At 39.3% G+C, this 14129-nt stretch overlaps 1 protein-coding gene across 7 annotated transcripts in view; it reads right to left on the minus strand.

Annotated features, from left to right (window-relative positions):
• The window catches only part of eya1 (EYA transcriptional coactivator and phosphatase 1), a 38265-nt gene extending 24623 nt beyond the window's left edge, over positions 1-13642 (minus strand). For 2 of the 7 annotated variants that reach the window (XM_063484007.1, XM_063484004.1), the window contains exons 1-6: positions 7674-7897; positions 5870-5997; positions 5163-5228; positions 3770-3847; positions 1143-1209; positions 617-762 (exon numbers count right to left, since the gene is read on the minus strand). In XM_063484007.1, the coding sequence (XP_063340077.1) occupies positions 617-762; positions 1143-1209; positions 3770-3847; positions 5163-5228; positions 5870-5993 (481 nt within the window). In that variant the 5' untranslated portion in view covers positions 5994-5997; positions 7674-7897. Of the gene's footprint in view, positions 1-616; positions 763-1142; positions 1210-3769; positions 3848-5162; positions 5229-5869; positions 5998-7673; positions 7898-13421 lie in introns of those variants that run through there. The other 5 variants (XM_063484009.1, XM_063484008.1, XM_063484005.1 and 2 more) reach the window with 4 other exon arrangements.
• Between the last annotated feature and the right edge of the window lie 487 nt (positions 13643-14129).

Raw genomic sequence — 14129 nt, forward strand, 5'->3', positions numbered from 1 at the left:
GGCTTGTTTTATTTTATGATTTTATTAATAACTGTTATTATCATTTAGCAAAGGTCACATGAAAAGATGCACAAGTAACAAAACTTTCTGCCAGTGTTTGTGAGCTACCCTGACCACTGTTTTGGCTGAGTCAGTCACAATGTAGTCTCTATGCGACGGCAGATTGCAGGACTTTATTCAAATAAACAGTGTAAATTCCTCCACATATTGGAGAGTCTTCTGGGGTCAAAACACTCCAAAGACTTAGGACAAATAAAGTCTACAGTAAGCGATGTACTCTATGCTTCTCTTGCAATGCCAGAGGAAACCAGTTCTTGTTTTCAGATTTATATCAGTAATCTTTCTGATCTATCTGAACAGCTTCATAAGCAAATTTTCTTCTATTGCACTGCAAGAGAATATGCAGGCACTAAACAACAACTCAGCATCTCTGTTGGTTTTGGTGTACAGGAGGAATTCTGGGAACATGAGCAAGGTACTTTTCCTAAACTTCATGAAGAAAAAAAAAAATTAGTTGTGCATTTCCAAGACTTTGGGTTAATACAATTTCAAGAACTCTGACATTATTAACAGACTCTCTCTAGCAAGAGGAGGCAATCATTTGTGTTAATCTTACCATAAGCTGGTATGCCATAGGGCTGGCCAGGCTGGGGGTAGCTAGCATAAGCTGCGGCCTGCTGCATTCCTGTGGTGTACTGCGCCTGTCCATACGCAGCCATATTTTGGGATGAAGGGGTAGGAAGAATATGCGGATATGTTCTGCTATTTGAGAAAAGAAACAAGAAACTAGAGTGAGAAAAGGAAGGCAGGAAAAGTGAGGCCCGTGTTTTACCCCCAAAACCATAACACAAACTTTGCTAACTGAGAAATTCCTTGTGATTGAGCTACTTCGTTCTAAACACCCAGCCAAGCTGTAAGATAGACAGCACAGCAAAGCTCATATACATAGTGAAAGAACAATAAATGGCAAAGGAAATTTTTGCAAGATAATAATTACAACAGATTTCAGAGTGCGCTGGCTACAGACACCCATGCAAACAAAGCCAGTCAGAAAACCCCCATCTAGCAGAAGGATCTAATTAAAGAACGAAATGAAGTTGGATGCTGCTTATTTTTTTACAGAAAAATAAAAGAAACCTTACTTGGAAGGGTAAATCTGTGGAGAGAACTGGTGCGTTTGTCTTGGGCTGAAGCCACTGGTTCCAATAGCTGAGGAGAGTTAAAAAGAAAAGAGGCAAGCACATATTTAAACATTAAGAAATAAGGTAAATATTATCTTTTGCCAACAGAACTTCTGGATTCCAAGGAAACAGTAATTACATTGCATTACTCTATTTATTTTGGTAACCTTATTTAAGGTTGAAAACTGGAGAGTTATAATGAAGCAAAATAATCAGGTAAAAACATCAGGTCCTCCTGCTGACCCACGTATCTCTGACATACTTCTGAGCCGCTATGACAACCACTGGTGTAAACACACACACGATGGCCTGAATCAGTCTCGGCTTGTGGCTTAAGATGCTTTGGGTCTTTCTAGCCACAGCCATATCTGAAGTGACGTCACTGATTGGAGCTAATGAGTGCTACTCGTTTCATCACTGATGAGTATATGCTTCACCGGTGCTCTTAAGGTTGAAATACAAACAACTCTACAAGTTTTTTTTATTTTGAGTGCAGAAAAAATTATTTAACTCTAGATTGCCTTTGTTAGCCATGCTGTATGAGGCTCTGGCTCTCTGTGCAATACTCAGGGGATGCTCAAACTCACTCCATCCATCTTCAACAATGTATATATTTGTACAATTCCCCGCCTTCATCAGAATAACTATAATATGCATTCACTTGTAAAATTAGTTCTAAAATTACTACACTAATTATAGCTGTGGGGTATGTAAAATTGTGCAATATCAGCTGTCTCACTCCATTTTCCTATATAGTGTTAGAGGGTTTCTCCCAAAGCCGCCTCACAGATCAACCCTATCTTCAGTCAAACTGTGCAGGTGAGACTAGGTGATAGGTAGATAGGTGCAAAGTTGGGAAATAAACTGAGACGAAAACTTTTTTTTAAGCATCAGACTGCTATTGATGGTAAATCACAGAGATACTGATTTTTAAATATGCCTTTTGATCAACACAAAGCCCTACTTTAGATAAGACAGGCAACTTTAACACAAAGCTGCTAGCAAGCTCAGATTAAACTGAGAATTAAACTAGCTGGTGCGGTTTTAAGTCAAACAACTCAAAATGTATTTGGCTGCTTTGCATTCTGACACATTCACAGCACAGGGTTCATTTTTCCAGCTTGTCAAATAACAACAGTCACAAAAGTACGTTTAATATCTATAATTTGATTATTTGTAGAAAATCTTCCCGGTTACTGTTGCTGATGCGTGTGTGCATGTGCACCCATGTCAACCCACAGAGCACGTGTACGTTAACAAAAAATATAAATTTACTTATAGGACTCTGGTAAATAATTCTGAATAGGAAGAAAATCTTTAAAAAGAAATTAAATTTGAGAGTGGAAGAGCTACCTTGAATGCTGTTTTGCAAATTTAAACTTTAAATGTTAAAAAAAACCCAAAATTAGTCATATTGAATGAAATCAAAATAAGCTAATAAAATGCAAGAGATGGCTGTATAAATTAAAATCTGTTAAGCTTGACAAAATAATTCACAGCTAGTTTAAAACCACAACAATTCAGGGAAGCAACAATCTCAGTCTCGGCATTTAACTGTACCGGAGACGCAGTTTTAAAACATCTGTCTAATCGGTCATGACATGTAAAATAAGGGATTTGGTTGCGGGGGGCGCTAACTGTAAGCCCAAACCCCTCACACACGTTATTAATATTGAACACTTTTCCCACATCAGTAGCACCTGCCACTGGACAAAACTTGCTCTTCTGAAGAGCGCTTTGGGTTTCCCCCACGGAGGATATGGGGTATAAGATTACTAAATTTCATTAATACTGTCAGAGACAAAAGTCATGCCGTGATTTATGTCCTCCGAGCGTATAGTATCAAGCATTTAGTTAAACAGCTTAGGAAATAAAGGCAAATTAGCAGCAGGTTAATACCATGTACAGCTGCACGTAGTGCTATTAACAAATGTTTACAGCGAAGATTTACTGCAGATGGTGGAAAAATAAACCCCCCAAAATTTAAATAGTTATAATTCCTATTATAGATCCAACAATGCTTATCATACTCTGCGGCCTTTGTTTTATTTAACAATGTGTTTATGTTAGAGAGTGTGTGTGTGTGAGTGAGATGCTTCCTTGCTGAAAGGAAGGTGTGAAAAGCCTGGCTCTGATAGGCCGATTGGGTAACAGCCCGTGGAGATCGAGGGCCACTGGGACAGCGTGTCACTCCACCGGACAGACAAGCTCAGTGCATTACAGGTCATAATTCAGTCCTCACTGACATGGGAACCAGTGGAGTGAGGACACACACACACACACAGGTGCAAGCAAGCACAGCATATATATATGCTGACAGTTGAGGTAGATCCCCTTGTTCTTAAACACACTACCACACAAAAACACACATTGTAATGCAGTTTTAGCTGAAGGGACATTTCCCGGGTACCGGCTTATCAGTCAGTCATCTCTATGCTCATCTGCTGTGTGTATGAGAGAGAGGCAGTCGGACACACATTCATACACATTCACACACACACACACACACACACACACACACACACACACACACACACACACACACACACACACACACACACACACACACACACACCAAAACTTCTCACCTGATCCTGAGAAGCTATCTAGAGAGGTGTCTGCTACTGAGGTGGCGATTTCGGTGCTGCTCATTGGTTCTGTTTTAACTGCAAACAAAGAAGACACATTCTCAGCGAGAGCACTAAATCAATGTCAGGAAAAAAGGAAAATCTTGTCTCACTACATTAGGCTTCCACATTTTCACAAACATGGAAATTTTCACAAAAATAACATTTAATAAGTGTATTGCATGTAAAATAAGGTCAGCTAATTTAAATGCACGATACATTTGCAGTAGTCTAATGTACATGTATTACTGAATTGTCTAATTATTTTTGGTAGCGAATCTCCTAAGCTAGATTTTCTTTTGATCTTTCAGAGTGACAAAATAGAAAAGATCAAAACTGCAAGAGGAAAGTTTTTTATCTACTTAAAAAAGAACCATGAATTAAACTTTCATATGAGAGTGGATTCTAGTAAATGTAAAATACTAAAGCTTTCTATTATTAATTTAAAGAAAATAACCTCCTGACATATCAGTACTTAGATGTGGGATGAATGAAAATAAGTGCAGTAGATGTGCGTTAAAGTCGCTGATAAAAAGCATACGCAAGTACAACTGAAATGTCAAGGAAATATATGGTGTATAAAATCTTTTTAAGAGGGTGGGGAACGCTGTTTGACCTTGATGCTATTATACAGCTCAGCAATAGATTTGCAAAGACAATTTCACAGCTATCTGACAGCTCAGGATTCTTTGAAATCTATCCATTTCACTTCAGGCGAGCTGAAGGATTGTTTTCTTCCTTTTTTGGAAAAACAGATTGACAATGTGGGCAAAGGAGTCATGCTCAGTGGAATCCCTCATGGTTGAAGAAGCCATTTGCTGTCATGTTTTACATGTTTCCACTATGCTTGCTCAGTGCAGGAACATATGCTGACAAAGGGTAGTTCTTTTCAACAGCACACTGATGAAAAATAGTGGTAAATGCATGCATAAACTAGCAATCAGGTCACAGAGCACACAATAACCACTGTATTCAGGAAATCAGCATGGAACAACCAAATTAAAAAATTAAAAATTATAATGCTTATATGCAAGTTCACAGTACGACCAATCACTAACAATGAACTCAAGTCAAGTCTGTGTCAAACCATGCTTGAAACAGAATGCCACAAAAAATAACAACAAATACCAGAGTTTCTGAATGAAAGGCACAATAGTTGAGGCGATTTTATAACTTTGCAGCTGGTAAATAGTAATATAATTTTAAGGGGAGATTTTAAAGAATACAAATTTCTTCACGAGTCAAGTAGATGGTTCAAAATTACAATGAGTGCTTTCGGTTGAGTTGAAACAAACAAACAAAAAAAACAAAACACCAAGTATTGTCCTTTCATTGGCACCAACAGTAGACAAACCTGCAGCGGACTGTGAGTTTGAACCTAACAACCAGTCTGCAGTGGTAAGCATTGTGATGTTATCACCTATGGGAAAGACAGAATGGCAAAGGAACACATGACAGTCTACATCATGACTACGGGTCCTGTGTGTCATGAACAAACAAACAAAAATAATAAATAAAAAAAATACTTGAAGCAAAATCCATTCTAAAGCTTATCTGACAATGTGGTTCTTTTAATAAATTGATGTTTTATGATTTGGGCACGACTGCTTCATTAAACAAAGGCTCAGATTTGAAGCACAGGTGAATCGCCTGAGTGACTATAACTATGTAGAGTAGAAACCACATGCAAAGTGCCATCATTTCCATTTGTGGGCTTTGAATAATTACATGGGTGCTTAAATAAACAGCTAATAGTCACGAGAAAACGACCAACAGAGGTACTGAACTGTGTTAAGGCTGAGAACCAGCAAATGTCAAATGAATCCACGCCCCATTTTAGTATCTCGTTAATACTATATTACAGCAAAAGTTTTGATAATATATCCTAAAAATCTTCTAAATATCAGTTCAACACTCACGCTGGCTTTATTGCTGTAAAGCATCGATACTGTGATAAAATCCTTTTAGGTTTACTGTCACAATTTTCAGTTATTTTAGGAACTTTAGCAAGCATTAAAAGAGAGAAAGCTGAATGTACGCACAACAGCACTGCACACATACCTTCAGTGCCATTGGGTGTCATGGAATTGTTACCGATGTGTGAGTTGTCAAGGTTGGGACCATTAGGAGATTCACTGCTTCCACTTACTCGGCTGTGCGGACTGGCTAGATCCTGCATTTCCATAGACCTGACGACACACACACACACACACGCACACACACACGCACACACACACGCACACACACACGCACACACACACGCAGGCACACATCAAATCAAATTAGATAGTCTGGTTTCAGGGAAGGCGCAGAGCTCTCATGCAGAATTCTGTGTACACAGCGTGCACGGTATAAAATGGTGAACATGAGAGAGTAAAAAGTACAGAAGATAAAGTAAAAAAAATGTGTATTCCACTGCACTTACAGTAGAAAAATACACAATTTAATGCAAGTTTACTAATTTCTATCTTGAATGTGATATTTTTCTACTTTACTACTTTAAATAAAGCAATTTTTATGCTGTGCTAAATGCCCAGAAAAAAAACAATTATCAGATTAAAATGAAAGAAGTACACAAGACAAAATGTTACACACACAAAAAAAAACTGTGTGGAACAGAGTGATAAAATGACTGGTAAGCATTTTGACAGCACAGTTTGAGATTTCTCACTGGCAGTCACAATTTAACGTAATGTAAACGCAAAATGTTTACTCTTAATTTAGTCTGATGCTTCTTGAAACAAAAATGGCCTTAAGTATATGTCGTTTTGTGCGATAATGAAGACTGTTAACAGATGTTTGCTGGTTGGAAGCAACGCTCAGCATGCCTGTTAAAAACGCAGCACTCTGCTTGATTATAAGAGTCCATGCCTCAGTGATGGGCAGATGAGAAGCTCATGAGGCATGTGTTTGCTCTGGCAAGCTCCTTAATTGTTTCTGTGTTTATACAAAAGACCACGCCACTGAAAACATTATTCTCTCTTCTCATTTGTGCGCTCAAAGGATCTGATTGAGCACAGACAATGGAGCTAAAAGAAGGCACGAGTGATTTGAAAAAGTATGGCCACAAACTCTACACCCCATTTGTTTCTGCCGCTGCTCCCATTGCAACAGTGAGTTAATGAAATTAGGATAAAATGTTTTGTACATTATACTGTCATTTTTAATTATATTGCAGGGTTTGGGGTATCTCTGCTGATAAACATCGGCCTTTACAAAAGGCCACAAAGATAAATGCTCAAGCAATTTTGAGTAGTCTGAGTGATATCAGATGCCACCAAGAAACAGAATTATGAGATAAAAACATTAAATTATGATATGCATTCACTGGGTTTAAAATAACATTGCAATGATATTATGTTGTAATACTTTCCAGTAGATTTTGGCAGATGTAGTCATTTCTTGGGGTTTAAATCCAAATCAATTATTTATGGGAAAAATATATATACATTTAGGCAAGACAGTACACACCAAAAAGGTAATTATAATTAACAAAAAACAGCAACACAAAAGTCCAAGTCAGTCTTCTTCACGCGTGCTCCAGTAATGGAAGCTGCATTGCCTTTTTCCCAAAGGTATATTAATTTACTCCTCCCCTAAAAATATCACACCCGCTAAGCATACTCTTAAGGATGATCCAGAATAAACTGACCCTATTTCTTGCACACACGGCTTAATCCTGTTTTCTTTTCCTTTTGCCAAACTTTTTTGTCATTAACTGACGGCTAAAAAGCCTCCTATCTCTAATCAGTCAAGCCGAGAAATGCCGACAGTTCTTTAGCAGAATTTCTAAAGCAATCTCTGATGCCACACAGAGAGCTACATGTCTCTGATGCTCCTGGCACTGGCACAACTGTGCTCTTACCTGGACCTAGATGGCTTTGAGTCCTCTCAAACCACACTCCCTTTCTTTATTCTGCCTCCACCTGCCCCAGCAGAAACAATGTCACTCCTTGTTATTGCAGCTCGATGTCACAGTCCGGAGCCATCCATGACACAAAAAGGCTTGTCTGAGAAAACATTATTGTTATTCTGGAGCAGAATGGGAAGAGAGGGCTAGCTGGGGAACAGAGGCTCACATTGTCTCGCTCTGAGCCGCAGCCCCGCTCCACTGTTGTTTCCTCCTCCAGGTCCTCCCTCCTCCCTGAGCAAGGGGAGCATGGCCAAATGACGGAAAGGTGATTCATCATTGGTCTACGACAGCTGCAAACTGGATTAGCCCTCCCCCAATCAACATGCAAAGCGGCTTAGCCAAGGTAAGCAGGAAGGGGTGGGGTGGAGGGGGGTGAGGGGGTGTTGGGAAGGGGGTGAGGGAGTGAAGGTAGGCAAAGGGGTGAGGGGTAGTGGATAGAAGGGGGCTGAGGGCCAGTAAAGGGTGGGAGAGCCTGCCTACTTTCCTGCTTGAGGTAGCCTGCTGCTGCTGGAAGGAAGATGGGACTTGTTGAGCAGTGGCAAGTCAAGCGTGACACCCCTAGCATCTTCAGCAGATCTTTCATCTGCAATTGACACTATCTGAAATTTATCAGCACTCCTCCTCTAGGCATACTGACAGGTCCTAATGACCATCAGGGCTGTCTTCCCTAGGCCTGCCTGTGCCTGGGGCACAATAGAAAAATGCACAACTTCACAGCCGACTCACAATGGCCATGAAATAAAGAACAAGAGAAATACACACACACTTTCTTTGCGGTAACACAAAGGTTCATGCTTATGTCTTTTTTTTTTATGCACACAAAGACACATAACTCATTTCTGTATGTCTGCATGTGTACACACACACACACACACACTCATGCACAGGGCACTACAGAGGCCCCCAGATGAGTGGCGTAGACACACACACACACACACACACACACACACACACACACACACACACACGCGCGCAGGGCACTTTAGAGGCCCTCAGATCAGTGGTGCATCTCAGACAATGAAAGAGACTGGAAACGAGAACATGGAGAGCATATGGAGCCACATATGTTTCCTATGACGCTACGAATGCCTCTATTACTCTCCTTTAGCTGACAGTTACATTTTGCTGTCCACTCCCACTCTGCTTGTCTCTCTGCAAACATCAAGCAGAGCCATATACTTGCATGGCTATAACACTATATTAGACCTGACTCCAGCCCACCATGGGAATACAGGGTCCAAAAAAGGTCAAAGGTATTCATATGGTCAGGTAAAAAAAGAGAGAGAGAGAGAGAGAGATGGAGCGAAAGATGTATAAAGTCTTTTTTCAAAAATCCTGCCATGATTTTTTAATGGCTGACTGTTTACATGAGCCAGGGTAACCTGAGCTCCATGGTCTAAGGTTTTTTTTTTTTTTTTTTTTTTTTACCCCAACAGGCTTTGCTCTTCACACCAAGGCAAAGCCTTCATGAACACCATTCCAGGTTTACAATTTGCCTTCTCTCCCACTGCTTACGATACAGCCATCTTAGCAAAAATAACCGGTATATTTCATTCTCACACCTCACTTTTACTTTCACAAACCACAGACAACAGCATTTCTTCCTCCAATAATTTCTTAATACTGAAATACACAAAAAGGATGAAAAAAAATTACAACATGAGTAAAATCTATATTTATAGAATAGAAAGAAGAGGCAAAAGCAATGGAGACGAAAGAGAAACACATTTTGCCACAGCACATTAAGAGAGATCACAGAGTTGGGGCAAGCTGTGAAGCGAGAGTGTTGTGGTGGGCTGATGTGGTATGGTGTGTGTGGTGGCTGGCTTCTCTGTTCAACAGTTCATGCCAATAAAGCCATTACCATAGTGGTGTGTCAGCCTTTGCCAGCAGGTGAAACCAGCCAGGTGAAGGGGGTGAGGGAGAGCGGGGAAGATGGGAGAGGAGAAGGGAGGGGGCTTGGATTTAAAAGCAAAAACATGCCTTTCTTCATCATTGCTAAATATTTAGTTTTTTCTTTAAAAAAGGTCTGCATTTAGCATCTTTGAAGTGCTTCTTTACTTCAACCTGAACTGCCAGGTCTTTGAAGCTAACAAGAACAAAGCCTGACTAGATGAAGCGTTGGAAGTGTCATCAAAAGAAAGAAGAAAAAAAAAGAAGTGCCACAACATGCTTCATTCAGAGCCGTTAGCAGGCTTTTTTTTTTTTTTTGCTACGCTTTGCTTATTTCAAGACCTGCATTTCCAAAGATAAATATAGCTACAGCCAAGCTTTTAGCTAGATCATCTGAGCATGCAGGGTGCCTGACCAAGCACACACTGTTTCTTCTTCTTTGCTGCATATACCTGTTATTATACAAGCAAGGGTTGCTTATTTTCATATACGCACTGTCGTAAAAATCGTGATTTGTTTAGTATTTTAAGTAATGCAAATTTTAAAAATGCACAAGACAATTAAAAAGTGGCATTTTTCAGTCAATACCCCCTTTGTCATTTCTAATACATATTTATCTTATAATCTACACAAAGTCTTTTGTATTTTACAGAGTATATAAGCCATGTGTTGTGCGTTACAACTTTTGCAAAACAATGCTTTAATCAAAATCTAACTTTAAAACAACTAATCCCCACTTAAGCTGGTCAGCTGAATCCACATGGTGGCCCAGGAAAAATAAATCCACTCGCAAAGAATGTAGATGCGGACAACAATTGGACACAGATGTGAGTGGAATTAGGCACAGTTTACAAAATGCTACACTTCACTTGTGTCTCCATACGTGGCCAAAAAAAAAAAGCCGGCTGCCAACAAATGCAACATTAAATACACTGGTGCTTTTTCACCCTGTCAGTGTTATTAATTTTACAAAAGCACTGCACATTTCTGATAAAATGAAGTGACAAGTGAAGTTCAATACTGGTGTATTTTTAATATCCTTTTTTTTGTTTACAAGAGAAACTATTTCTGTTATTTTATTTATTACGACTTCATCATGGCCCATATATCTTATTAAAAAACAAATCTAAAGATAATTATTATTACTTAAAATATAATACATGACTTTGTTTTTTTAATGCATACATATAATGGAGGAGTATTCTATATATTTTAGCACTGCGTGCGACATGCAGTGACAATTGAAAGCGCATGGTGCTTCACATGCAATTTAAAATTTTGAACTTGTCTACAATTAAAAGCACAATTATTAACAGATGTGCTGTTTGTTGATGTGCAATTTGTCTCTCTCATTTGGTTCAATATGACATTGTGCTCCAGCAATTCGCTCAATGGCTACATTAAATCTGTTAATACTGTGCTCTTCAACCCTCAAAATTATTTCCAGAAGGCCACTTTGCCTTTGAGGGGCCATCAAACAAGATTTAAGGTGGACATTTTATCACAACCTGCCTACCACCGTGACCGCTGCAGAATGAGAGAGGCTTTACGAGAAAAAGGTGAAAGAAAGTCCAGGGACAAATCGGAATGATTATGAAGCTTTAATACTCGTCGTTTTAATTTTCTCAATCCTGAAAAAGCAATTTGTTATACTGAGAAAAATTAATACTTGCACAGAATAGGAAACAATACACATTTTAAATAGACTTCAAATTGACAACGCCAAAGGTTGCAAAGTAGTTTTAGCAATATCTTTTTTATAAAAACAAAAACATAAAACATAAATAAATTAAATTAATTCTGTGCAATGCAGTTGAAATGAAATACATTTTCTCAGCGCCTTGCTTTTTATTCTGACTCGGCATAAACATATTGCCCTTTACACACAAAAGGCACAAAAGTGGGTATTAGTGTTTGAGGACCTGCAATAGCAATCATCAGGAAAGCTTAGAAAAGGCTCGGAGCACTCATTTCCTGCTCTTTCAACCACATATTACACATCTAAATAGGGGTGTGTTAACAAAACAACACCCCACAGTATTTAGTAAACAACTCCTTTCCACTAAATGCCCAGCATGGGCTACTTAATAGGTGGTTCCCTATTACCTTCTTCCTTCTCTCGAGCTCTCTTCCACCCCTCCATCTTCCTCCCTAACAGTTGAGTGAGGCTCGATCAATTAGCCGTCTGTGTCTTTCACCATTTTCAATCTCCTCTCTGAGAGAAGAGGATGAGAGCTTGGCCGGCTAGACACATCCATACGGAAGGCATCAGTCCTTGGGCAAACAATGCCACCATCACCGCCGACCACTCCTGCTTATAAACACTGCTGCTACACATGCATGAGGCACTGCAGCCAGGCAGAGAGACCCTGATCTCTCTCTGTGTAAAGCAAATACACAGTGTAAACAGCCCCAAATCAGCCTGCTCATTATCTGTTAATTGGATAAATACGGTTATTGTGTGAATGAATGGCTGCAGCAGGCAGTCAAACACACTGTCATGTTTGTCTACATAGAGCGGAGGCTCACTAGGCGATCCTAACCTCTCTATTTCCTCTCTTTCATCAGCACACACCTTTTCTAAACTCCAAAAAAGGGCAGGCGTTTGAAAACGGCAAACGCTGTTAGAGGATTGAATTAGAGGATGAAAAAGAAAAAAATTTCAGAAAGATGAAATGCGCTTCACACGGACACATGCACACACACACACACCATACAATAATTCCTCGACTTGAGATGTAAGCCTGTGATCATACGCAGAACATTAAACCAGAACATCCTTCAATTAGAGAGGCTAGTGATTACAGTGGGTGAGTCATCTTCGCTACACGTGAAACACTGGCGAGCAGAGACGCAGCACGGCCGAGAAGCGGGGTCTGTTGTCGTGTTTAGAGGCTGTGAGCCTCTCAGGTCTTGCAACATTCCTCGCTTCAGCAGATGGCATTAGATGTCAACTGCTTTGACTGTGCTCATTTTGTTTGTTCCGCCAGTAACAAAAAAAAAAAGGAACTACGACAGTCCAGCATCTTTTCTACACTTTAACAAAATGTAGTGTGTTAAGGAAGAAAAAAAAAGAGGCTCCCATATTTCAAATGTGAATTTTGATGTATTTACGGTCTTTGTATTATTTTGAATGCCACTAAAGACATTGGGCTTTTAAAAAAAATTCAAATATATATTTACTCGAAGGTCAAAAAATTAACTTAGGCCAAAAAACAAGATTTTTTTAATGACTTTAAAAAAAATTATATCTGTTTTACACTGGTAATTTACATCAATAAATTATTATTTTTGTAGACAAATTTGACTGGAAACTTGTAAAACTCAGTCTGACTGCATGTAGTATAAAAACAGAGCTTAGTGTATGATTTTGTGTAATTTTTTAATTTTATATTAGCTGGATTTACTAACGTGAAATGTAATTAAATACTTTTGCTATCTATCTTTATCATTAATAAACTGCAACTACCGCGTGAAATTTAAAGCCTTCCTTTTGAGTTTGTGTTACCATTATTTTTGTAAGATGCACTCAAGTATTACATTTCTTAAATTGCAAAAATAAGGGTTGTCATAGGTGCTGTTTTAAAAGATAATGTCAGTCATAATTGTCACTCTTTCTGCTGACATTAATGCTTTAATTGAGTATTATATGCTTGCTTAAACACTGACAGAAATGTATGAAATAAGACAAACTTTCACACACACTATAAGACTCTAGAAATACTGATCATGTCAAGACAGTTAGTAAACCAGAAATCAAATAATCATGTCAAATAATTATCGCACAGAAATTAAAGTCATACTCACTAGAATTATGGTTGAATCACTGTGTGTTTATCCCTTCTTATATCTTCCTTAAAAAAAATCTTCTTGAGAAAGATCGTTCAGTCCAGCAGAGCGGGTGGCAAACTTTCTAAAACACTTCTCAGCTGTCCGTAGAACCTGTAGCACGATAAATGTAAACTACAAAACTACTTTTTTCTTTTTCATTTTAGGTGTTGGAACCCATTGAGCCCCACGCGGTATCTCAGGAGACTCAGTCCCATTGAGAAAGAGAGTTGTCCGATTACTGCTTCAGGCAGTGACTAGTGAGTGTCTGAGGAAGAGGGAAAAAAAGAGAGAGAGTGAGCGAGAGCAAGGAGAGGGAGGGAGGGAGGAAAAAAAGGCAGTGAATGAGGGAAGGAGAGGGAGGCTGCTGCCGTTTGAAAAAGCAGAAAAGTTGCTCGGTGCTCTCACAGGAAGACTTTGGGTCTGGAGGAGGCACGGGGGAGTTGTGCCTCACACCAGCTTCCCATATGTCATTAACTCAAAGCTTTAAGCAATATAGTCCTCTCCAGATTGTATCAGTGGAGACTAAGACAATGAAAAGGCTGATCTCTCCAATGCCCTGTCTGTCCACTGGAACACCAGGCTCTGCTCACACACCCTCAGGGCTCACACTTTTCTTCTCCCCCCTTTCTCTGTTGTTTTTGTTATGCTCTTTTTTTTCACCACAAACCACATTTTTTTCTCTCT

Source organism: Pelmatolapia mariae, linkage group LG9 (assembly GCF_036321145.2).
Source record: "Pelmatolapia mariae isolate MD_Pm_ZW linkage group LG9, Pm_UMD_F_2, whole genome shotgun sequence".
Taxonomy (NCBI): Eukaryota; Metazoa; Chordata; class Actinopteri; order Cichliformes; family Cichlidae; genus Pelmatolapia; species Pelmatolapia mariae.